Source organism: Corythoichthys intestinalis, chromosome 14 (assembly GCF_030265065.1).
Source record: "Corythoichthys intestinalis isolate RoL2023-P3 chromosome 14, ASM3026506v1, whole genome shotgun sequence".
NCBI classification, from domain to species: Eukaryota; Metazoa; Chordata; class Actinopteri; order Syngnathiformes; family Syngnathidae; genus Corythoichthys; species Corythoichthys intestinalis.
The window spans coordinates 13,820,964-13,846,637 of record NC_080408.1 but is presented as its reverse complement, the minus strand read 5'-3'; the positions used below and the strand labels follow the sequence as shown (position 1 = coordinate 13,846,637).

Genomic DNA, 25,674 nt, shown 5'->3' with positions numbered 1-25,674 from the left:
GAATGTATATATCCGTCTTGTGTCTTATCTTTCCATTCCAACAATAATTTACAGAAATATATGGCATATTTTATAGATAGTTTGAATCAAGGGCGTAGGTTTGGTCTCAACATTGGTAGGGACCATATAACAGCATGACCTGCATGAACACTTGATACACCGTTCGATTCAAACCTTTGTTTTCAAAAACTACTAACATAACTAGAAACATTTGGAAAACTTCCAGAATAAATGTCTGGAATAAATATCTTTGCAAATTTAAAGAGCAATATTTGAACACAAATTACATAACATACATAATACAAACTTGTTAATAATATCTAAACTATCCAGAAATACAAAAAATAATCATTTGCCACTCAACATTGTCCGTCTAAATAAAGAAATCAAATATAACTGAAAAAATGTCGTAGTCAGGAAATAACAAAAATAGGGCTGTAAAACGATTAAAATTTTTAATCGAGTTAATTACAGCTTAAAAATTAATTAATCGTAATTAATCGCAATTAATCGCAATTCAAACCATCTATAAAATATGCCATATTTTTCTGTAAATTATTTTTGGAATGGAAAGATAAGACACAAGATGGATATATACATTCAACATACGGTACATAAGGACTATTTGTTTATTATAACAATAAATCAACAAGATGGCATTAACATTATTAACATTCTGTAAAAGCGATCCATGGATAGAAAGACTTGTAGTTCTTAAAAGAAAAATGTTAGTACAAGTTAGAGAAATTTTATATTAAAACCCCTCTTAATGTTTTCGTTTTAATAAAATTTGTAAAATTTTCAATCAAAAAATAAACTAGTAGCCCGCCATTGTTGATGTCAATAATTACTTACACAATGCTCATGGATGCTGAAGCCTATAAAATCAGTCGCACCCAAGCGCCAGCAGAGGGCGGCAAAACTCCATAAAACACAACAAGTGAGCGTTTCACTGTGTACTGTCATTTAAATCTCTCTGAGCGGGGGATCTGCGTTAATTGCGTCAAATATTTTAACGTGATTAATTTAAAAAATTAATTAACGCCCGTTAACGCGATAATTTTGACAGCCCTAAACAAAAATGGAGCCTTCCTTTAGGTAAAACACTACTGCTTTTGGCTGCTGCCCGCCGGAAAAAACGTCTAATATCCTTTCCCTGTGAAAGGGGTGGAGGAGGCGGCATGTTGTCGACATGTTGTATTTCTGTCGGGGCTGTGAGTGCATGTGTGTGTTTGGGGGGGGGGGGTGCAAGTCATCAGCCAATCAAACGTTTTCGGGGAAAAATATACTGTCTCATTCAGCAAGTGAAAAGGGATAAATGTAAGTCTGAAAATAATGAAAATAATTCAATTAATAATGGTTGGGTCACTTCTATCCTTACAACATACGGGAAGACAATCTAAATCACCTATATAACAGAACTCATTATATAATGCAAATAAGGTTGCTTAAAAGTTGGTTGGGACAATTTGAGAATCCTGAAAAGTTGGTAGTGTTATGTCCCTACCGTCCCTATGCAAACCTACGCCCTTGGTTTGAATTGCGATTAATTACGATTACTTATTTTATTTTATTTATTTTAAGCTGTGATTAACTCGATTAAAATTTTTAATCATTTGACAGCCCTAATTTGAACTACATTTTTAGTTCAACTTTCACACTACTTTCTGTAGGTGACAAAACTTTTGTCTTGCCAAAATTTGACCTTTATGTCTTCATTAAATGATCAATATTTTTTCAGTGAAACAAATATATTTTTGTAAATTCAACATCATTTGGGAGGATCTTAGCTTTCATATGAGCAATTTCTGAAAAACCAATTGAATAATTAAAAGTCAGGTTATTAGCAAATGTTTCTACAAAATGGATAAGTGACAAGACTTTTGTCAGGGACTAAGAGGCAAATACTTTTTCAAAGCACTGTATAAAATTGTAAATTTACAATGAAACAAAATGTACAGTAAGTCTATTCCAAAGCACATACAGTATGTTACAAAACCTTTTTTAAGGGGGTCTTGTGATATGTTTGAGGGGTGGCTTGACATACCACCTCTTGAGTAGATGGCAGCTGGCCTGACACTTTATATTTAGGCCAAGTGCCTGAGGTGTCAGGAGTGAGGGAGCTATTTTAAAAACATGCCACCGGACCACGAGCCGGTTGTCGTGCGGGGGCGGCGGCAGGGTAAGACGACATGTCCACAACCACCAAAAATACAGTCGCCCTACCTTACATGGGGGGCACGAGAGATGATTGCGTGTATGAATATGTGTCATGTGTGCGATGCCTCATTCAGGCCATAGAAAAGGCAGACTGAATGTTTGGCACCGTTTTTTTTCTAACTTTTTTAATATCTTATCAGTTGGTTGTTGTTTTTTTTGTACTTTAATAATTTTGCTAGCAATTTTATAGAAACTGAAATATTTATTTGACAACAAAAATCCCTTTTTGATTAGGTTTTTTTTTTTTTTTTTTTTTTTTTTTTTTTTTTTTTTTTTTTTTTTTTTCGAGGGGAGGGAAATTCTTTAAGGGAAAATATCCCTTTGGGATAATACCAAGCAATCTCTAGGGGGAAAAAATCATCTTAAAACAGAATATGCTTGAAATAAGTGTTGTCTTTGTCCAAGTTAAATGTTGCAGTTGTCATTTTTTATTCCAAGAACAAAATGAGCAATCTAATAATAAGCAATAAAAAATTTTTTTTTTTTAAATAAATCATCATTACATCATTTATTATTGGAGTTTGCCTTTCAACTGTGATTGATTCCTATGATATTGACTTTAACTCATAACTGTAGGCACACACACAGTTTATCACATGACGTGTCCTTAAGAGTCACATTGGCGTGTAAGTACAAACTCACGAGACAAGGTGAAGGTTAGCATGTAAAATTATCACTTCTCAGTCACACTTTATATACTTTGTCTCTCTGTATGTGTGTGTCTCTCTCTGTCTCAATCTTTAAAAAAAAATCAGCATCTCACCTGCAGTGTGTGGCCCTTATCAATAAGTTTCCTTTATCATCATCATCATCATCATGAGGCAAGGCAACGGAGGACACCTACAGATTGTAACATATATTCAAAGCGTCAAGTTTTCAAATGTTTTATTTCCAAAGCATAACGCAAAGGTTAGTTTGCTGCCATTTTTGGTGGTAACAATTTGTTGTGATTGCTTCACTTTCCACACACAATTCAAGACTCAATTCAGTGTTATATCATAATACTTACTGGCTATTATTTTGTGCCTTTTACATGTCTTGCTCTGTGAGGTGTCTTGTGCCAAACCAGTGCCCAGGCTGCGGCGCTCTTATAAAGCCGGCGGGAATGTCGCTGGGCGGGATGTGGAAGGCCCAGAATAGAAAGGTGCGCGCGTTGGCCCTATTTGGACGGGCCGAGTGTCACGATGCATCGCTGGCATGTCACAAGGGAGCAGCTAGTCTGGACGGGATGTGACAATGTTAACTCTGCAGCCAGCTGCATTTCAAGTCCTTCCATTATTTTGGTGATTTACGTTCACGCTTTTAAAAGCTATTCTTTTATGTGTTCCAGGATTAAACTGTACACTGCAAATTTGGGAGTGTTAAATCAACTGCTTATGTTGGTCCACTATAGGTTGAGTTAAAACTAGGGGTGTCAAACTATTACAATTTTTAATTGAGTTAATTACAGTTTAAAAATTTATTAATCATAATTAATCGCAATTAATCGCAATTCAAACCATCTATAAAATATGCCATATTTTTCTGTAAATTATTGTTGGAATGGAAAGACACAAGATGGATATATACATTCATCATACGGTACGTAAGTACTGTATTTCTTTATTATAACAATAAATCAACAAGATGGCATTACCATTATTAACATTCTGTTAAAGCGATCCATGTATAGAAAGACTTGTAGTTCTTAAAAGATAAATGTTAGTACAAGTTATAGAAATTTTATATTAAAACCCCTCTTAATGTTTTCGTTTTAATAAAATTTGTAAAAATTTTCCATCAAAAAATAAACTAGTAGCCCGCCATTGTTGATGTCAATACAGTGGGGAGAACTAGTATTTGATACACTGCCAATGTGTATCAAATACTTGTTCTCCCCACACAATGCTCATGGGTGCTGAAGCCTATAAAATCAGTCGCACCCAAGCGCCAACAGAGGGCAACAAAACTCGGAAAACCACAACAAGTACACATTTCACTGTGCTGTCATTTTAATGTGTTTGAGCGGGGCATTTGTGCGTTAATTGCATCAAATATTTTAACGTGATTAATTTAAAAAATTAATTACCGCCCGTTAACGCGATCATTTTGACAGCCCTAGTTAAAACAGCACTTTTGAAAGTGTTTGAATCGTTCGATCGCTGCCAGCCCGGCCAGTCAAACTGGATTAGACATCTATCGTAGACATCTATCGTCATCAATGGCAGCCAATGAGTTAATCCGATTGGCCATTGGTGAGTGGGTGTGTAGGAGGCACAAAGTGGGCATATATTTGCATAAAACGTGGTTTGATGTCGTATCGTTTGCAGAGCGTTTTGACTTACAAAACTATTCATAGTCAAATCACAACCTACCCACAATAAATATATATTTTTAAGCAACACTTGGTAACGTTTCAGTTCTGGTCGATTTTAGTGACATCAGTGGACAAAAGCGGTAGTGTTTTGCCTGAAAGAAGACTGCGCTTTCCATTAGGACCGGCGCTGCGCTTCCTTTGGGGCGCACACAGGGGTGAAAGTGGGCCAGAACGGTCAGGAACGCAGTTCCGGTATAAGGTTCAGGGCAGGAACGCCCTGTTACTTATGTTACTTATATCTTTATTATTTAAAAAAAAAAAAAAAAAAAAAAAAGCAAAAGTAAATGTTGACATTAACTTCAATTTTAATATAAATCATGTGTTCTTAAGTAGTTAAAAATTAGATTTGGCATTTAGTATGTGATGAAATAAGGGCAAATAAAAATTAGGAGATGGCGGTTGGGGTTATTGCTGTTTTTGTTAACTTTTATTTTGCAAATCATTGAAAAAATACAATTTTGAATGAAAATCAGTTTTTGTATGTGTTATAGAAATAACTGCGCCAAAAGAGTTTTCTTTGTATTTCAGTAGTTTTAAGAGGTTTGCCCCCCCCCCAAAAAAATAAAAATAAAAATATAAATCAACAAAATTTCTGACTCCGTGGCAACCTTCACGTCGGGGAGTTCCTGCAAGAAATTCTAGCCACTTTCATTCACCACTTGCATTCTCATACCCATCCTTCTGTATTGTTTCCCCTGCTTTTATAATACGCTGTCCAGCACCAACAGGAACTGAGCAAAATAACGCACACTCAATCCAAGATCGTCAACCATCCAACACCCAACCTCACAGATTGCAGAGCAGTCGTATATCTTGCGCTGTCAATAACCAACGATCCAGACCATCCTCTCACCTTTACCGAACCCTGAGACTGAGATAGGCTCGCTTTAGTAAAAGTGTCCTCCAAATTAGTGGATTATATTCCATAACTAATTAACGAGCCCTTAACATGTAAAAGTAAAACAGAACAAAGTAAAACAGAACACAATTGTTCGTCTTGTTTTAATTATTTTGCAAAAGGTTGGTGTTACAGTTAGCAAACTATATGTGGACACTAGGCACGACACTCCTAAAATGTCATACTGTGTAAACTTGGCAACACTGACCTCATGTGGTGATATTTGGATTTGGCAGAATTTTGGCACGTGCGAATACTGTACAACTTTATATACAAACAAATTGGCTAAAAAGTCTCTGTACATTTTATGACACATTTGTATCGGTGCGTGCTGTGAGAATAGTAAAAAAAAAAAAAAAGTATAAATAATAACCATAATTATAACAATAAAACAAATTAAAATAAAATTGCTAGGGTCTTTTTTCCAAGTCAGATTTTTCAATTAAAGTCCATTGCGGCTTATTTGTTGATTTATTGGGTTAATATGTACCACTTTATTTGACAGCGGCGTCATAAGACTGCCATACGACCATCATAACTATGACATGACACTATCATGAGCATTAATAAATGCATTTGACAAATGCCATTAAGTGTCATCATTATGTCACTAACTCCATATACAGGGGCGCCGTATAGGGGTGAAAAGTGATATTGATTCTAAGGGCCCATGCCTTGATGGGGCCCACAAAGAAAATTAGAACATTAGGTAATCGTTTGTAAATTTAAATATTAATAATTATAATTTTAATAGAAATAAAACGAAGGGTTCCTTTTTCTTGTTTTGTTTTTGGCAAAAAAAAACCCACCCAGAGAGCATATGTATTGGCAGCAGCCCCCCCATCCCAACCCCAGTATTTTCATTAAATGGTTTGTTCCGTCCTTCAATCAGACCGGGAGCAGCCGTGCACATTTACACCAGTCAATGACTCAGAGTGCGTGGTACTGCAGAAATGTTTTCAAAACAAAAATCGGGTTATCAAAAGAGGAAGGAAACGAAAGCAAAACAGGAGAGGGGTAGAAAAGGGCAACAGGATGTGACAAAGTACTTCACAAAGGAAGGTTGGTGTGATGGTGTCTTGTGTCAGTGTAGTGCTGAAAAATTAACCATTTATCTCCAGCTCCATCTGGAACCTCGCGATATCTATTACAAAGCTCCGAAGCGAGGTCCCAGCTCACTCCGTAAGAAATGCGGGATTTTCACGGCCTCAATGAGCGACATTCACCTATTCAAAAAAATAATGACGGCATTTTTCGGTATCCTACAGATAGTGAAAGTTGGTGTGGAAATGTAATTTTATAAAATCGGCTTGGATCTAGTTTGTCAAGAATTTATTGAATTTAGTTTGTCATCAATTGAATTTAGTTTGTTAACAAGGGACCTCGCTTCGGAGCTGTAGCCTATAGTGGAGATTCCAGATGGGGCTAAGCCTACTCCATAATGAAATACTGTAATTGTTTGCTAGCTAATGTTTGCTCCACTTTTAGCTTACATTTAATCAGTACAGCAGGCAAACCCTTAGCAAGCTCTTCATACTAAAACAGTTGTATACTGTAATGTATACTGTAGTATAGTTAAGTTAAAACTAAAGATGCACCGATACCGATACTAGTATCGGCAGGGGGCGCTGATCCAAATTGGCAAGTTTCAGTGCATTTTTACAGTTCGTTACGTTAAGGCTTTTTGTAAAGGAGAGCGTTATGAAACGCATTAAACCTATGTTTCACTTTCACAAGTTTGCATTTATGTATATGAAATTTACAGAGGATGAGTATGTTGTTAATGAGAAAGTCCACCTCATTGTTTTCTTCAACCAGTCCATAGATAGCGTCATTTGACAAAAAGGATCAAGCCAAATATTTGTATGCAGCCATTCATGTACATAAATCCAGAGGGATTTTGAAAACATACAATGAAACAACTGCATTTCTACAGGTTTTTTTGTGTGTGTCCATAAATTAAAATAGTGATACAATACACTGTTTTACCTATTACTAAAAATCACGTTTCAAAAAATCGAGAAAATGGAAATATGGTCATTATGAACACTTTTTGCCTAAAGGTATTTTTGTGTGTTTTAGAACACAAGAAAATCAGACTTACACAGACATAATGCAATAATAAATTCAAGTTTATTTTATGTGAAATATTTATGTACGTATACTCTATGTATTTTTTCATTTTAGAGCCCATTTTCCCCAAATCATAAAATGTGTAGTGATATTAACAAAACAGCCGCTAGAGAGCGTCATTTCTATGCCATGTTAAATAAGCCAATTATGATTTTTGCAGCCATTTATATTTACTTTTTATAAATATTGTTAGACTGTTTTAACATCAAAGTAAACGTAGGTTATAGACTGCTACCATACTCCTACTGATGTGTCGTAAAAAGGGAATGACCCCGCCCACCCAGTTAACACCTTCACGTCAAAGTTTACCCAGTAAATCAGTGACTGGTTAAAAAGGAGAAGGTTTGACCATTAGGAGCTCATTCAGTGGGCTGCAATGGAGAAATAACTAGAAGAAAAGAACAAGAAAAAAAAAAAAAAAAACAGGGAGGGTGGGTGTATTGGAGTGGAATAGGGGTCCAGCCTATTTAGAGTCTTGATACAAGTGGACCTGTGAAGACACCCAGGACGTTAACGCGCGTGAAATCCCCTCATTGACCTCTTAAAACTTTTTTAAAGGGCTTTTAGTTTGGTTGCCATGGCAATTGCTTCTCTCTTCTTCTTCTATCTTTCCCACGGATTACTCCAAGTCATCAGCGGGCAGCAGCAGAACCCCGAACCGGCGCACGCTGGCCGCTGGCGTCACCGCATCCAGTGGGAGAACAACGGCCAGATCCACAGCCTCATGAGCACCGGTTCCGAGTTCGAGGCCCCGGCGCGCGTTTACGTCAGTAGCCGTGACCGAACCACGGGCTCCGGCGGCAGGGTCAGGATCCCACCAAGAGTCCCCGGAGCGAATCGCACCCCGCGCGCGGGGCAGCGACGCGGCACGGCTGTCGCCTTCGTGGGGAACCCCCTCAGGTACCCTGTGGAGGGGGATCCCGGGCCACCTGCGCCGTTCCACCCGCTGGAGGAGAACGCGTCCTACGAAGTGGAGGGGATGTATAACGACGAGTCCCTCCAGGCACACGGCAATTCGGTGCTCTATAACATGTATCCACTCGGGGGCCGATCGGGGGCCCACGCGCAACGACCCCCAGACGCGGGATATGGCACCAGATACTTCCAAAACGGTAGGGTAACTTTGGTAATCATGCAGAAGAACTATTCCTAATATTTTGACCCGAGTTAAAGTAAATGGTCTTCACACATCACATGATCACAACCAGGCCCGGATCTAGGTTTACCCACCAGAGTGGGCACTAAGAAATCTTGAGGGGGCGCCCCCAATGCAGGCTTTTTTTTACCCGCTGCATTTCTCCGGGCTTGGGACCGGCGCAAGTAGGACACTGGCCTGTGTCCCGTTGAGGCTGCATTAATTTTGGGGGGGTTTATTTATTTATGTATTTTTTTTTTTTTTTCATTCATCTATCTACTTATTCTCGCAGTCAGCGTGATGTCACGATGACGTCATCTCGCATAGCAACGTGTCGCCATTTTGAGATGGGGGCACGCACAGGTAAACATCCGTGGACAAACGTCTGAAATTCATATATTTCAGCTGTATTTTGCGTCTTTTTTGCATAAAAACGTCTTAAACATGACTTATTATTATCTCGAGTCACTGCCGACAGATGTGAGAAGGCGATACAACTTAAAATTAGCGTGTATTGGCCTGCAAATCTGCCCATACAAAGTCGCAGCTGATAGCTGGATAAACAATCCAAAGGAATTGCCTGCAGTGGAGTTCGGAAACATCTACAACTACCTCATAAAGTCCATAAAGTCACCCAGTAAGTTGACCTTTATCAATTACTTGGAATATGTACTGTGTGGAACTAAGAAAACTGGGAGTATATACGGAGTGATTATTTCTGCCGTAACCGGTAATTCGCCTCCAAGCGTTATTTAGCCGTGAACACGTCACGGCAAAATAACCAATTCCCACCAGGACAATAATATACCGACTGACCAATCAGAGCAGTTCACGGCAAAAGAAAAATAACGAGTTGTCGGTTACGGTAATAATAACCACTGCCTAGTCTATTGAATCCTAGCAGCTAATTGGGGCAAAAAAAATCGATTAAAGTTTACTCACCAGTAATAAAATGTCGGCTGCAAACGTAAATGTGCCTGGATTTAGGTTGCCACTGGCGAGAATGGTCCACGGAACTGTCTTCTTTTACTGTTCCTCTATTGATTGCTTTCAGCCATTTGCTTGTCCTTCTCACGAGGAAGAATGAAGAACTTCAAATGCGGCTCCGAACTCTTCCTTGTGTTACAACATGGCAACTTTTAGTCATTCCGACGGAAAAAAAGACCACAGATAAGACAAAAGTTCAACACGTTTGTACGACAATGCACGACAGAGCAACTGCTTGTGACTCGTGTTTTGCCCCCATTTCAACATGGCAACGCTTTGTTGTGGCTGGTGACGTCATTAATGCCTGGATGTCCGACTGCGAGACAACAAACGAGGTTGGAAAAACAGCTTGTTTTGGTGATTGCTTGTTCGGCGTGGTTGCGGCCAACAGTAACCGTTAATCCTGCAATAAAAAAGTAGGTGAGACCAACCCTCCGTGCGTTCTCTATATCCAGCGCGACGCTACAATAGATATTCCTGACATTTTGATTGGGTGGGCACGACTCGCGTCTGGGTGGGCCGTGCCCACCCCGGCCCCCCCATACATCCGGCCCCGATCACAACATAGGCTACCATAGAATACATGCACATACTACTATTCCACTTTGAGTACTATTCCATTAAGAAAATGTATCCAGTACATACTGAGAAAATAGAAATATATTATCTGTCATAAATTGTGTTGAAATATTCCAAGGGCGTTGGTTTGGTCTCAACATTGGTAGGGACATTATAACAGCATAACCTTCATGTACACATTTTGCTGGGGACGGGACATTAATAAGACCAAACAGATTATTTGAACGGGAGTCAGAGCACCATTTCTCACAAATATGAACCTAATTAATTAATAAATAAAATGATCAAAGCAAAATGAATCTGTATTGACTTATACCACCTTTTATGTACAGTGTATCACAAAAGTGAGTACATCCATAGGTGGATCTACTATTCAGGCGAAGTAGGCGATCGCCTTTGGCCCCCAACCAGTAGGGGGCCCCCAACCAGCTGCCCTTGCCCCAACAAGCAAGGGCTTGGGCCACTGGAGCCAGCAGCACCCCCAACTAAAGATGTCCCGATCGATCAGCGTCATTTTCAAAGTATCGGAATCGGCAAAAAAATATCGGACATGCCTTTTTTAATTATATGGCGGAAAACACTCGGGTGGCTTGAAGTTCCGCTTTGAGACCCCCAATTTGTCCAAATTTCAAAATTGTCCGATATGCATGTGTGATACATCATTCGAAAGCATAAAATCTCAATTTTCTGGGGGAAGAAAATTTTTGAACAGGAGGGCATTTAAAAAAAAAAAAAAAAATTGAAACAGCAAAACCCTTTCTGGAGGCGAGAACACGCGAGAGCAGAATTACAGACGCCATGACTTTAACGAGATATTATCGCGTACTTATCTTGTTTTGATCCAAAAACTCCATGTCGCATGTATTAGTGAGTGTCAAGACACAGCTGTGAATGGCCAAAGCTGGATTTGTTTGGGATTTTATGTGTGAAACATGGTCATATACCAAGGGCCGCGATGCAGAAATCGCAGACATCAAGGAGTGGTCGAGATGTTCTTTTTCATTTATTTACCCTTCTAAACGTTTTTTTTCTATTTTTCTTGGTTTGGATGGATTATTTATCATCGAACATATCGGAGAAAATGCGACAGTCACAAAAAAAAATACAATTATGCGATAGTTATGAGGTCGATATCCGTGACTTTTTTACAGACGCCATTTTTTTCATTGTGATATAATTTGTTTAGAAGTTTAAAATATGTGAGTGAATAATTTTTTGAAACAGCTTTTTTTTTTTTTTAACGAAATATGACACATCAATGAATGATTCTAAGCTAAAAACGACAGACATTTTGAATAACAAATATAATTAATTACCTTAGTTTTATGGATAGGTTGAAACAAAAGCGGTTGCGCGACGTCTGTAAACCAGGGTTTTGAGGGTAAGACGGACAAATTAAAAATAGTTTGGGGGCTTCATGCGCCATGAATCTGCTATGGCAGCATATAGACATACAGTTCTATTAAACGCAACAGTTGTTTTGGCTTAAAATACAGCAGTTTCTTTTAAAGAGGAGTCCAAGAGCAGAAACTGCTTTTTCAGTCTTGTCTGTGTTTTCCGCCATGTATATATATATATATATATATATATATATATATATATTTTTATTATTAAATCGTTTTCTAATTGTATTTAACGTTACAGACAAAATGTCTTACACTCATCCAGAGTCTTTAGTTTTGTCTTAAAGTAGGGCTATCAAATTTATCGCGTTAACGGCGTTAATTTTTTTTAAATTAATCACGTTAAAATATTTAACGCAAGTAATGCATGCGCTGCATGCCCACTCACCCATTGTCGCGTTCCATCTATAATTGCGCCGTTTTACCTATACATGGAGCTAAAAGGAATTGTAAAATGAGTAGAGCGAATTTTGGCAGTCTTTGGAGCCTTTTTTTAATTGGCTAAAGCCTTGCAATCCCTCCCTCAACAATTAGAAATATCGTGGGAAGCAATGTGGGGAAGAAAGGTAGTAGCTGATCTTTTACTTAACACCCTATGTTACTTCCCAAAGCAGAGAAGATATATAAATTGGTGCCACTACGCACAGTCACTGTTGCACTTCCCATCATGCATTTGGGCAGAACAGTTAAATGGCTACAGTATCATTTACTGAAAGCTCAACAAATACACTAGATGGCAATATTTAGTCACAATATACAAAGTCACATTTATCCTTTAAGAAGTACAAGTCTTTCTATCCGTGGATCCCTCTCACAGAAAGAATGTTAATAATGTAAATGCCATCTTGAGGATTTATTGTCATAATAAACAAATACAGTACTTTTGTACTGTATGTTGAATGTATATATTCTTCCGAATTGTATTCATTTTTTTCTTAATGCATTGCCAAAATGTATATGATCGGGAAAAATTATCGGGAATAATTGGAATTGAATCGGGAGCAAAAAAAAAAAAAGCAATCGGATCGGGAAATATCGGGATCGGCAGATACTCAAACTACAACGATGGGGATCGGATCGGGAGCAAAAAAACATGATCGGAACAACCCTAATTATGTGTCATAAATTGTGGTAAAATATTCCAAGGGCGTTGGTTTGGTCTCAACATTGGTAGGGACAATATAACAGCATAACCTTCATGTACATATTTTGCTGGGGACGGGACATTAACAAGACCAAACAGATTACTTGAACGGGGGTCAGAGCCACATTTCTCACAAATATGAACCTAATTAATTAATAGGCGAAATGATCAAAGCAAAATGAATCTGTATTGACTTACACCACCTTTTATGTACAGTGTATCACAAAAGTGAGTACACCCCTCGCATTTCTGCAGATATTTAAGTATATCTTTTCATGGGACAACACTGACAAAATGACACTCTGACACAATGTAAAGTAGTCTGTGTGCAGCTTATATAATAGAGCTACCGTATTGGCCCAAATATAAGACGGCCCTGATTATAAGACTCTTTTTCAAGACTGAAGCTTGAAAAAAGGCTTTTTGAACACCAAATTAATTTTTATACGGAAAATAATTACAGTACATCCGAAACAAATGATTATAACAATAAATTTGAGAGGAAAAGCATTTTATTTTGCCTCATTCAAATCTTAATATCTGAACATTTAAATACGCAAACTAAAGTGCAATCACATTCGTAAATGAATGGCTTCTGATTTTCGAAATGTAAATAAACCAATCTATTGAGATAAAACAACAAAATTGCAATAACTGCATTAACCATCAAAGTGAAGTCTAACTGTAACTGTAGTCTTGAAACAAATCTGAATAAGGAAAAACATTGTAATTAAAAAATTGCAAACTGGTTAAACTTGAGAGAAGCTGAGATCTGTCATGACAGAACATTGCTTCAATTATATCTGGCGCCATCTAGCGTCGTGAATGGGGAGAGTAGCTGAGATCTGTCATGACAGAACATTGCTTCAAGGATATCTGGCGCCATGTAGCGTCGTGAATGGGTATAATGTCTAGACCGCGAATATAAGACGACCCCCTCATTTTCACTCTTATTTCAATGCAAAAAACACCGTCTTATATTCGGGCCAATACGGTAATTTATTTTCCCCTCAAAATAACTCAAAATATACCCCTGGCAACAAAAGTGAGTACACCTCTTAGTAAAAACGTACATCCCTAAATGTCCAAATTGAGTACTGCTTGTCATTTTCCCTCCAAAATGTCATGTGACTCGTTACAGGAGTGCTGTCAGCATTGCTGCAGAGATTGAAGAGGTGGGGGATCAGCCTGTTAGTGCTCAGACCATACGCCGCACTCTACATCAAATTGGTGTGCATGGCTGTCACCCCAGCAGGAAGCCGTGTGCTTTGTTGACATGTCTTCAGCAAACTGTTTGCGGGCTTTCTTGTGTACCATCTTCAGAACAGGTTTCCTCCCGGGGTGACAGCCATGCACACCAATTTGATGTAGAGTGCGGCGTATGGTCTGAGCACTAACAGGCTGACGTTCCACCTCTTCAATCTCTACAGCACTCCTGTAACGAGTCACATGACATTTTGGAGGGGAAATGACAAGCAGTACTCAATTTGGGCATTTAGGGATGTGCTCACTTTTGTTGCCGGGTGTTTATGTATTAGTGGCTATATTTTGAGTTATTTTGAGGGGAAAATAAATTAACTCTGTTAAATAAGCTGCACACAGAGTACTTTTCATTGTGTCAAAGTGTCATTTTGTCAGTGTATTATTTTGTCAGCAAATAAGTATTTAGTCAGCCACCAATTGTGCAAGTTCTCCTACTTGAAAAGATGAGAGAGGCCTGTAATTGTCAACATGGGTAAACCTCAAGCATGAGCAACAGAATGTGGGAAAAAAAACAAAAAATCACATTGTTTGATTTTTAAAGAATCTATTTCCAAATTAGTGTAAGAGAGAAGAGAAGTATTTGGTCACCTACAAACAAGCAAGATTTCTGGCTGTCAGAGAGGTCTAGCTTCTTCTAACGAGGTCAAACGAGGCTCCACTCGTTACCTGTATTAATGGCACCTGTTTTAACTCATTATCAGTATAAAAGACACCTGTCCACAACCTCAGTCAGTCACACTCCAAACTCCACTATGGCCATGTGACGGCCCTGGCCGTTTAATAGTTAATTTTCTGAGCTTCTTCCAGTCAGCTGATCGTCGCCTCCACCAGCTGGCTGTGACGACAGCTGATCGACGCAGGACGGACCGACGACGTCACCACCGCTGATTGGCCACCGAAAAAGGCGCCAAGCTTCTTAAACCTGCCGCTGTCAACACTCTAGGAGGTCGCAATTTGGCAGCATTCTGTCGCGTTCCTCCTCGCTAGCTGTTTGCTCGCCATTCACGCTCGTTTGCATTTTGATCGCTAGTTTGATACACTCCCGCTTTTTCGGTGAGGTCTTTTGTGTTTATTCATTATTGGATCGTTTTTGTTCACCACTGTAAATAAGAGCACTGAAGCAAGTAAGGGTAAGTCGCCATTTCTGTTCAACCCGTTTTCTCCTGTTTTGTATAGAGTAGGAAGTTAGGTTAGACGCTGTCTTTTCTTTGTTCCTTTTACATGACCAGGGTTTAGTTAGCGGGTGGGGTTTAAGTGTAGCTCCTTTTGTTTGTTGTTTTGGCCTGGGCTTACCCTGAAGTCACGCTTCGTCGGCATTCTGTATATGTTCATTGCGAGTTTGATTATTGTGTAAATAAATTTGTGTCCACTTGTACCTTTGTGTGGATTGTTTTATGTTACGCCTTTCGCAAGCCATCTTTGGCACGTAACAGGCCAAGACCAAAGAGCTGTCGAAGGACACCAGAGACAAAATTGTAGACCTGCACCAGGCTGGGAAGACTGAATCTGCATTAGGTAAAACGCTTGGTGTAAAGAAATCAACTGTGGGAGCAATTATTAGAAAATGGAAGACATACAAGACCACTGATAATCTCCTTCGATCTGGGGCTCCATGAAAGATCTCACCCCGTGGCGTCAAAATGATTACAAGAACGGTGAGCAAAAATCACAGAACCACACAGTGGGACCTAGGGAATGACCTCCAGAGAGCTGGGACCACAGTAACAAACACTGTAACACAAAGCGCCGTCAGGGACTCAAATCCTGCACTGCCAGACGTGTCCCCTGCTGAAGAAAGTACACGTCCAGGCCCGTCTGTAGTTCGCTAGAGAGCATTTGGATGATCCAGAAGAGGAATGGGAGAGTGTGTTATGGTCAGATGAAACCAAAATAAAACTTTTTGGTCGAAACACAGGTTCTCGTGTTTGGAGGAGAAAGAATACAGAATTGCATTCGAAGAACACCATACCCACTGTGAAGCATAGGGGTGGAGACATCATGCTTTGGGCTGTTTTTCTGCAAAGGGACCAGGACGACTGATCTGTGTAAAGGAAAGAATGAATGGAGCCATGTATCGAGAGATTTTGAGTGAAAATCTCCTTCCCCCAGCAAGGGCATTGAAGATGCGACATGGCTGGGTCTTTCAGCATGACAATGATCCCAAACACACAGCCAGGGCAACAAAAGAGTGGCTTCATAAGAAGTATTTCAAGGTCCTGGAGTGGCCTAGCCAGTTTCCAGATCTAAACCCCATAGAAAATCTGTGGAGGGAGTTGAAAATCCGTGTTGCCTAACGACAGCCCCAAAACAACACTGCTCTAGAGGAGATCTGCATGGAGGAATGGGCCAAAATACCAATAAAAGTGTGTGAAAAGCTTGTGAAGAGTTACAGAAAACGTTTGCCTCCGTTATTGCCAACAAAGGGTACATAACAAAGTATTGAGATGAACTTTTGGTATTGACCAAATACTTATTTTCCACCATGATTTGCAAATAAATTCTTTAAAAATTAAACAATGTGATTTTCTGTTTTTTTTCACATTCTGTTTCTCATGGTTGAGGTTTACCCATGTTGACAATTACAGGCCTCTCTAATATTTTTAAGTGGGAGAATTTGCACAATTAATGGTTGACTAAATACTTATTTGCCCCACTGCATATTTGGGGGTGTTCAAATTCAGTGAAATCTGTCCATTGTCTTCAGATAAGACACCATCAGCCGATCAGTGAAATACGAAAGTAAATATATCCAAATAGTTCAATTAAAATCAAACTAATATATTTTGAGGAGGGAAGGTTCATACTTAAAATCACTAAAACGCTTTTTTGTTGCTTATTTTAGCATTAAATACTGTAATGCAGTGGTTCTTAACCTTGCTAAAGGTACCGAACCCCATTAGTTTCACATGTGGATTCACAGAACCTTTCGGAAATAGATAATAAAGCAATTTTTTTTCAAATTCAAAATTGATATACAGTATCTAGGCTAGAAAGCTGATAATTTAGCAAATTCCCGTTCAAAATTCTTCTAATCGTGAAATCATATTTATAAACAGGTCAAAATTTGAGAACATGCTGCCCATCGGTCTGTTGTATGTAATATGAGTCAACCTTCCACTGAACAAACCAGTCCCTTCCTTCCAACAGATCGAGGACTAGCAGGGAAAAGAAATGGATGAAACCTGTAAATTGGGAGCAAGCCAGTCCAAAACCTTGTCTGAAAAGCCACTTTGCCTAAATTTAATCAGCTTACGAAAATAGAGCTTTGCGTTTCTTCACCTTCACCAAACCTCTTCGACTTACTCAACAAACCCCTGGGGTTCAATCGAACCCAGGTTAGGAACCACTGCTCTAGTGTTTATGTATTGCCCACACGCCAAAGATTTCCCACCACTTCTCTAATGTCACATGGATTGCATGTTTGCACACACACCAAAATTTACCACTCGTAATGAATCTTCAATTCACGCTGCCAGGGCTTCCTGACCTGGTTCCGGACCCGTACGCTGTCCAAGCAGGCACTTACGTCCAGCGCATGCAGATGTTTGCCTTGCGTTGTGCAGCGGAGGAGGACTGCTTGGCCAGGTAAACACACACCCATACAAACTCAGTCAGTCTGTCAGTCAGTGTGTTACACTAAATGATAAATGATGGGCCCAGGTCGGCCTACGGACCCTCGGTGACAGATATTGACTTCCGGGTGCTCCTACGCTTCCCACAGAAGGTGAAGAATCAGGGCACGGCCGACTTCCTTCCTGTCAAGCCCAGGCATCAGTGGGACTGGCACAGCTGTCACCAGTAAGTCAACAACAGCAGATTAGCAGTAAAAATCACTAGAATTCCTGCTTCATTTTGACTATATATATATATATATATATATATATATATATATATATATATACTGTAGATATATATATATATACTGTAGATATATACAGTGGGGCAAATAAGTTTTTAGTCAACCACTAATTGTGCAAGTTCTCCCACTTGAAAATATTAGAGAGGCCTGTAATTGTCAACATGGGTAAACCACAACCATGAGAGACAGAATGTGGGGGGAAAAAAACAGAAAATCACATTGTTTGATTTTTAAAGAATTTATTTGCAAATCATGGTGGAAAATAAGTATTTGGTCAATACCAAAAGTTCATCTCAATACTTTGTTATGTACCCTTTGTTGGCAATAACAACTCTTCACAAGCTTTTCACACACTGTTGCTGGTATTTTGGCCCATTCCTCCATGCAGATCTCCTCTAGAGCAGTGATGTTTTGGGGCTGTCGTTGGGTAACACCGGCTTTCAACTCCCTCCATAGATTTTCTATGGGTTGAGATCTGGAGACTGGCTAGGCCACTCCAGGACCTTGGAATGCTTCTTACGAAGCCACTCCTTTGTTTCCCTGGCTGTGTGTTTGGGAGCATTGTCACGCTGAAAGACCCAGCCATGTCTCATCTTCAATGCCCTTGCTGATGGAAGGAGATTTTCACTCAAAATCTCTCGATACATGGCCCCATTCATTCTTTCCTTTACACAGATCAGTCGTCCTGGTCCCTTTGCAGAAAAACAGCCCCAAAGCATGATGTTTCCACCCTCATGCTTCACAGTGGGTATGGTGTTCTTCGGATGCAATTCAGTATTCTTTCTCCTCCAAACACGAGAACCTGTGTTTCTACCAAAAAGTTCTATTTTGGTTTCATCTGACCATAACACATTCTCCCAGTCCTCTTCTGGATCATCCAAATGCTCTCTAGCGAACCGCAGACGGGCCCGGACGTGTACTGGCTTCAGCAGGGGGACACGTCTGGCAGTGCAGGATTTGAGTCCCTGGCTGCGCATTGTGTTACTGATAGTAGCCTTTGTTACTGTGGTCCCAGCTCTCTGTAGGTCATTCACTAGGTAGGGATTTTTGCTCACCGTTCTTGTTATCATTTTGACGCCACGGGGCGAGATCTTGCATGGAGCCCCAGATCGAGGGAGATTATCAGTGGTCTTGTATGTCTTCCGTTTTCTAATAATTGCTCCCACAGTTGATTTCTTTACACCAAGCGTTTTACCTATTGCAGATTCAGTCTTCCCAGCCTGGTGCAGGTCTACAATTTTGTCTCTGGTGTCCTTTGACAGCTCTTTGGTCTTGGCCATAGTGGAGTGTGACTGACTGAGATTTTGGACAGGTGTCTTTTATAATAATGAGTTAAAACAGGTTCCATTAATACAGGTAACGAGTGGAGCCTCGTTAGGCCTCGTTAGAAGAAGTTAGACCTCTTTGACAGCCAGAAATCTTGCTTGTTTGTAGGTGACCAAATACTTATTTTCCACTCTAATTTGGAAATAAATTCTTTAAAAATCAAACAATGTGATTTTCTGGGGGGGGGGGGGGGGGGGGTTCCACATTCTGTCTCTCATGGTTGAGGTTTACCCATGTTGACAATTACAGGCCTCTCTAATATTTTCAAGTGGGAGAACTTGCACAATTAGTCGTTGACTAAATACTTATTTGCCCCACTGTATATTAGGGGTGTAGTTTTACACACAAGTTCAGTACGTACCTTAGTACGGGGCTCACGTTTCGGCACGGGTTCAGTACAACAGGAAAAGCAAATAGGCTTTTTTTTTTTTTTTTTTTAATCACAGCTTTGGAAAGTTAAAACTTTGTTGTATTGGGTTAAACTAAAAAACTGCTACTTTTAGAGTGCAAAAGAAATAGAAGGAAGCATCAAACTTGTGAATTAGTGTTTTTATTGTTCTAAAATTCTTTAATTCACAGTTTATGTGCAAAAATAGACAACACACCCTTTTTTGTGGGGATCGTCTAAAGTACAGTGGGGAGAACAAGTATTTGATACACTGCCACTGGGTTTTCCCATTGGCAATAAGTGTTTAAGTCCGGTAGCATTCACCAGCTGGCAACCTTGGTAACTATAAATAAGATACTACCGTTTTCAATGTTGGATTAAAAATAGTTAACTGTAAACAACTATACAATATATATCTTTTTTTAATAGGCACTACCACAGCATGGAAGCATTCAGCAACTATGATCTCCTGGACACCACCTCAGGCCTCAAAGTAGCTGAGGGACACAAGGCCAGTTTTTGCCTGGAAGACACGGCCTGCGACGCAGGGGTCCGGCGACGCTATGCATGCACAGCCCATACACAGGTAGCTCCAATTTGTAGAACTTCCAGTGGAATTAGAGATTTCAGCAATTCTCATTAGACTTTTTGTCATGAGACTTGTCTCAAAATTTTTGCAACTTTGGAAGCATTTTTTGAGGAGGACGTTGGTCATTTCCAGTTTATGTGACTTTTTTTTGGTACTCAAAAATTCATCTGAAATCTCAAGGCTACAACAATTTCTACTAATCATGACAGTGCTCCAATCTCTCAACATTTGTTTAACTTTAGAACAACTTTTTATATATTTTTATGAATTTTGGTTTAAACTTGTGACGCTTTAAGAAAATTTCCAACCTTAAATAAATCTATTGTGATTTCAACATATCTTACAAGGTCTGGACATACTGAAGGTTATTTATGAAATTTTGCTGTCTGTCTTGTTGAGATTGAATATTTTTCCAGTGTCAATTCGGCAGCCCTTTTAATTTTCATCTTCGTATTTTGAGAAAAAAAAATACTTACTAGTAGGGTTGTTCCGATCATGTTTTTTTGCTCCCGATCCGATTCCGATCGTTTTAGTTTGAGTATCTGCCGATCCCGATATTTCCCGATCCGACTGCTTTTTTTTGCTCCCGATTCAATTCCAATCATTCCAGATAATTTTTCCCGATCATATACATTTTGGCAATGTATTAAGAAAAAAATGAATAAAACTCGGACGAATATATACATTCAACATACAGTACATAAGTACTGTATTTGTTTATTATGACAATAAATCCTCAAGATGGCATTTACATTATTAACATTCTTTCTGTGCGAGGGATCCACGGATAGAAAGACTTGTGACTTTGTATATTGTGACTAAATATTGCCATCTAGTGTATTTGTTGAGCTTTCAGTAAATGATACTGTAGCCATGGCCAAATGCATGATGGGAAGTGGAACCATGACTGTGCGTAGTGCTACCAACTGATATATCTTCTCTGCGTTGGGAAATAACATAAGGCGTTAAGAAAAAGATCAATTGCTACCTTGCTTACCCATATTGCTTCCCATGATATTTCTTATCGTTTTAGAGAGAGATTGTAAGGCTTTAGCCAATTAAAAAAAGGCTCCAAAGGCTGCCAAAATTCACTCTACTCATTTTACGCTGCCTTTTATCTCTCTATACAGGTAAAACGCCGCCATTACAGATTTAGCACGACAATGCGTGAGTGGGTCGTGCAGTGCATGCATTAATTGTGTTAAATATTTTACCGAGATACATTTTTTTAAAAAATTAATTACCGCTGTTATCGGAATAAATTTGATAACCCTACATTAAGCCTAAACTAAAGACTCTGAATGAGTGTAACATATCATGTCTGCAACATTAAATACAATTAAAAAACGATTTAATTAAAAAATATGCAGTATATATATTAAAAAAAAGGCATGGCCGATATTTTTTTGCCGATTCCGATACTTTGAAAATGACATGATCGGACCCGTCCCGATTGATCGGGACATCTCTACTTACTAGTCTTCATCATATCTTAGTCATTTCAAAATGTGTTCGTCTTCGTCTAGTTTTGGTCAACAAAAACTCCATTTTCAAATTTCATCTAGTTTTAATTGATGTTTACTCAAAATGTTTTCGTCCTTAAAATTCAAATGTTATGGTCCAAAAATAAATTAAGGTTTCCAACAATTTGTAATGATCATTGACCTACTAGCACATATTTGTAGAGACTACAAGGACATCACCCTTTCCGTGATGATAATACACACTCAGCAGGAAAACTGAATATAATTTTCAATTAATTAAACCCACCTGGACGCCATGAACTGTATACAAAATAGATAAATAAAGCTTAATGTTGATGCTAACGTGAAAGCTATGCTAATGCTACAAGTTACATTTAGTGTGTAATGATCAATCAGCACAGACATTAACAGGCTAAAGTGACATATGGCATACTATCCCTAGCAAAGGTAAGAAAAGAAATCATACCATGTGTTTCAAAACACGTGAGTCACACGACGAAACACTGCTATATGCAGGCTAACTATACATACGATAAGAAATTAGTGAACTCCTGACAGAAACCGTGACGCATCTTCATCTCGTTCTCATCCCATCAGACGAAATCTGGCATTCGTCTGTTTTAGTCTGCCATGACACGTTTTCAGCTCATGTTCGACGACGAAGTGTTTTCATTATCGTCATCGTTGAAAACACTGATTTTGTGAAAACATCGTGTTTTCAGGGTCTCAGTCCGGGCTGTCACGACCTTTACGCCGCCAACATCGATTGCCAGTGGATCGACATCACAGACGTCGCCCCGGGAAACTACGTCTTGAAGGTATGAAAAAAATAAAATATTAGTTTAATTCCACAGAACACTCGCAAAACTCATTTTTAATGCCGCTCTTAGATCACCGTCAACCCCGACTTCCACGTACTTGAGTCGGATTTTAGCAACAACATTGTGAGATGCGACATTATGTACACGGGTGTTTATGTGCAGACGCGCAACTGCCGAGTAACGAGGTACTGGAGGCGATTCATTCATATCATATATGTATATCGGTGTTCATGCATGTTAATCTATTTGTTATTCTTACTTTTAGAGGGTGAAGATTTCTGGAAGTTCCAAAAAGGATCTCCTAGCATGGGATTTTTGTTTGTTTGTTTGTTTGTCTTTTAGTCAGTTGCATTAGTTGTTAGTAAGTTGCATTTGATATAGTTCTTCTATATTTAACATGTCATGTTTGTAAATTATGGTTGTTTTTTTACGTTATTGCTTAAATTAATTTTTTCTGTGGTGCTATTTGTTCTGTCTTTTTCACAAATTTTTTATGTATGTATGTAAAAATTGTATGTTATGTGTGTATGTAATGATCAGCTGACGTAAATTGTCGAAGGAACTTTTGAACTAATCGCGTTTCGGCATTTTACAGGCTACTCTAAAAAATATATGCAAAAATACCATTTTTGAAATCTTAAAATACCATTTCTTTTTGCAAGAAATAAACCTTATTCGTCTGATATACAACTGTTTTCAATGAATGACTACTTAATTCTGGTGGAATTATGATTTTTTTTTAAAAAAATTTGTTGTCCGATAATGTATTTTTAACCAATAAACGATATTGCGGTATTGACCAGCTCCAAAAATCCGATACCAATATATGCGGTCGTGGACTTAACATTGTATTGCGATGCCCAGGTCAAATGATCTGCTCACATAAGAAATCCCAAGCATCTTAGTTTGGAGACATCCAATAGTGAATAGGCATAACTCCTGTGCTAAGCTGTGACCAGCCCTTGTACAAAGGCAGAATGTTTCTACATTCACTTTGAAGGCAAGCTGCATATTAAAAAACATGTTGATATGATCCAAGTTATATTTAAAATGTTTTTTTCGGCCGATATTATCGGGCAACTCTGTTTCATTTTTCTTTAAAATGTACAACTTTATTCATGATATTCTGGGATTTACAACTTTAATATGAAAATATTCACACTTCCCCCAAATCCTTTTTATAAATACACAATTTAATTCCTGTAATATGATTTTTTTTTTTTTTTTTTTGTTCATTCAAGGATGGAAAGGAAATTTGTTGCCAATAACAAAGAAAAATGAGAGCCAAGATTTGTAAGGGAACATTCAGAGAGGATGTGCAATATGCCTTAAAGTTTTGTAAGACTGTTAGTAATGCTTGAACATATCTGTATTGTTATTATATGTCAGGTTTGATACAATAAATACTGTACTAAGGTGGAAAGGTGTTTTTGTGTGCTATTATGGACATTGATACGCATCACATGTCAGCTTTTGGAATGCTGATTGTAAGAGTTTTGATCAGCAAAACAGTTCAAATAGGCTAGGGTGTCCAAACATCCTCTTTTGCCTGGACACATCCACTTTTTACATCCTGTCCAGGTCGTCCGGCAGGGTATTATAAATTCATGAAAATGTGCGTTTTTTTGACTGACAATTTTCAAAGAATACTACGGTACTGTGCTGCCTCTGACGTGTTCCCAAAGAGCCTGCCCAGTTGTTAAGACTTGTGTTCAATATGTACAAAATCAAATGCTCATGTACCGTAATTTTCGCACTATTAAGCGTACCTGACTTTAAGCCGCCACCCACCAAATGTGACAAGATAACAGCATTTGTTCATAGATAAGCCGCACTGGACAATAAGCCGCAACTTATATTGTTGGAGAATATTGTTGGAGGCAGTCTTCAGGTCCTCCGCGTGTTCGTTTTCAATTCAGGTGAGACGGCTGGACTGGATTGCAAAGTAAAAGACTGGAGGCAAGAGATCATTACTGCGCAGTTTTAATTTCAGAAATTTCTGGGCGCATTCAATGACTGAACAAAAGCTGTGTAGAGGAATGCACACCGAACAGAGAGCTCGGCGTTGCTTATATGCTGTACTTAAAAGGACGTGTGTCCGTTTGGTGATTAACTCATCTTGCAAAATAGGTCATGAGCCTTGCTGGTTGGCAGTTAAAAGTCCATGATTATTGTTGGCAGTTAAAGTCCATGATTATCTGAGGCAAAACTAACTGTCAGCAGTTTTCTGTGAAAAACAACTCCATTTGATTGCATTAGAAAGATGCATACTGACTTCAATATTTACACCAGAAGAGTAACCGGTAACACTTTATTTGACAGCGGCATCATACTGTCATAGACCAAATGAACCACTATGAAGCTTTGAACCAACTGGCTGAAAAGCTTCATTGCTTCAAGAAGCTTCATTTCATTCACTGCTCCCTTGGGAGAGACAGTGAACCTCTGCTTCCACCTGCTGTCAACACTGTTGTTGTCAAACATGCCTCCTAGCATGCACTGCATCACCACAGATATTATAGCAATCAAAATTCATGTTCTCTGCTAATCATTTCTTCATTTCTAGTTCCAGTTGTTTTATTAATTGCTAGCTATGGTATTTTGTAACACTTTATTTGACAGTGGCACCATAACACTGTCATAATTATGACATAACATTGCCAAGAGCATTAATGAATGCTTACAACAGATGTCATTTAGTGTTATACGGCAAATTATCTCACTTTTGAATGGATGTAAAAGATCCAAGCTGAACATAAATGGAGCTAGTTACATAATTTGACACTTAATGACATCTGTCATAAGCATTTAGAAATGCCCATGATAGTGTCATGTCATAATTATGAAGGTCTTATGACAGTCTTATGACGCCGCTGTCAACCCTACCCTATAACTTGTTTTAATGGCAGAAAAACAAATGTCCCCAAATCAACAGGAAATTACCAGATATCAATAGGACGTGTCCCCCAAATGACCTGATATGACTAGGACAAGCCACCCCCCCCCCCCCCCCATGTCCCCAAATGACCTTATATCAACAGGACACGCCGCCCCCCAAATGTCCCCAAATGACGTGTTATGACCAGGAA

General features: G+C 38.9%; 1 protein-coding gene and 1 long non-coding RNA gene across 2 annotated transcripts in view; one reads left to right on the top strand and one right to left on the bottom strand.

Annotated features, from left to right (window-relative positions):
* LOC130929476 (uncharacterized) overlaps positions 1-3,273 on the bottom strand; it is a 32,755-nt gene extending 29,482 nt beyond the window's left edge. Inside the window, exons 1-2 of the long non-coding RNA XR_009066900.1 lie at positions 3,230-3,273; positions 2,984-3,060 (exon numbers count right to left, since the gene is read on the bottom strand). This is a non-coding gene — a long non-coding RNA (uncharacterized LOC130929476). The remainder of the gene's footprint in view (positions 1-2,983; positions 3,061-3,229) is intronic.
* A 4,840-nt stretch (positions 3,274-8,113) lies between these two features.
* LOC130929473 (protein-lysine 6-oxidase-like) lies at positions 8,114-23,888 on the top strand. The gene is made up of 7 exons (XM_057856621.1): positions 8,114-8,719; positions 17,595-17,703; positions 17,779-17,916; positions 20,121-20,277; positions 22,487-22,582; positions 22,655-22,770; positions 22,851-23,888. Exons 1-7 carry the CDS (start codon positions 8,185-8,187, stop codon positions 22,855-22,857), a joined length of 1,158 nt encoding a protein of 385 aa, XP_057712604.1. The 5' UTR covers positions 8,114-8,184; the 3' UTR covers positions 22,858-23,888.
* Positions 23,889-25,674: the final 1,786 nt, after the last annotated feature.

Coding starts and splice junctions, on each gene's coding strand:
- LOC130929473 (XM_057856621.1), top strand. CDS start 8,185: ATGGCAATTGCTTCTCTCTTCTTCTTCTATCTTTCCCACGGATTACTC. Junction 8,720..17,594: donor CACCAGATACTTCCAAAACG/GTAGGGTAACTT, acceptor TCACGCTGCCAG/GGCTTCCTGACCTGGTTCCG. Junction 20,278..22,486: donor CATGCACAGCCCATACACAG/GTAGCTCCAATT, acceptor TCGTGTTTTCAG/GGTCTCAGTCCGGGCTGTCA.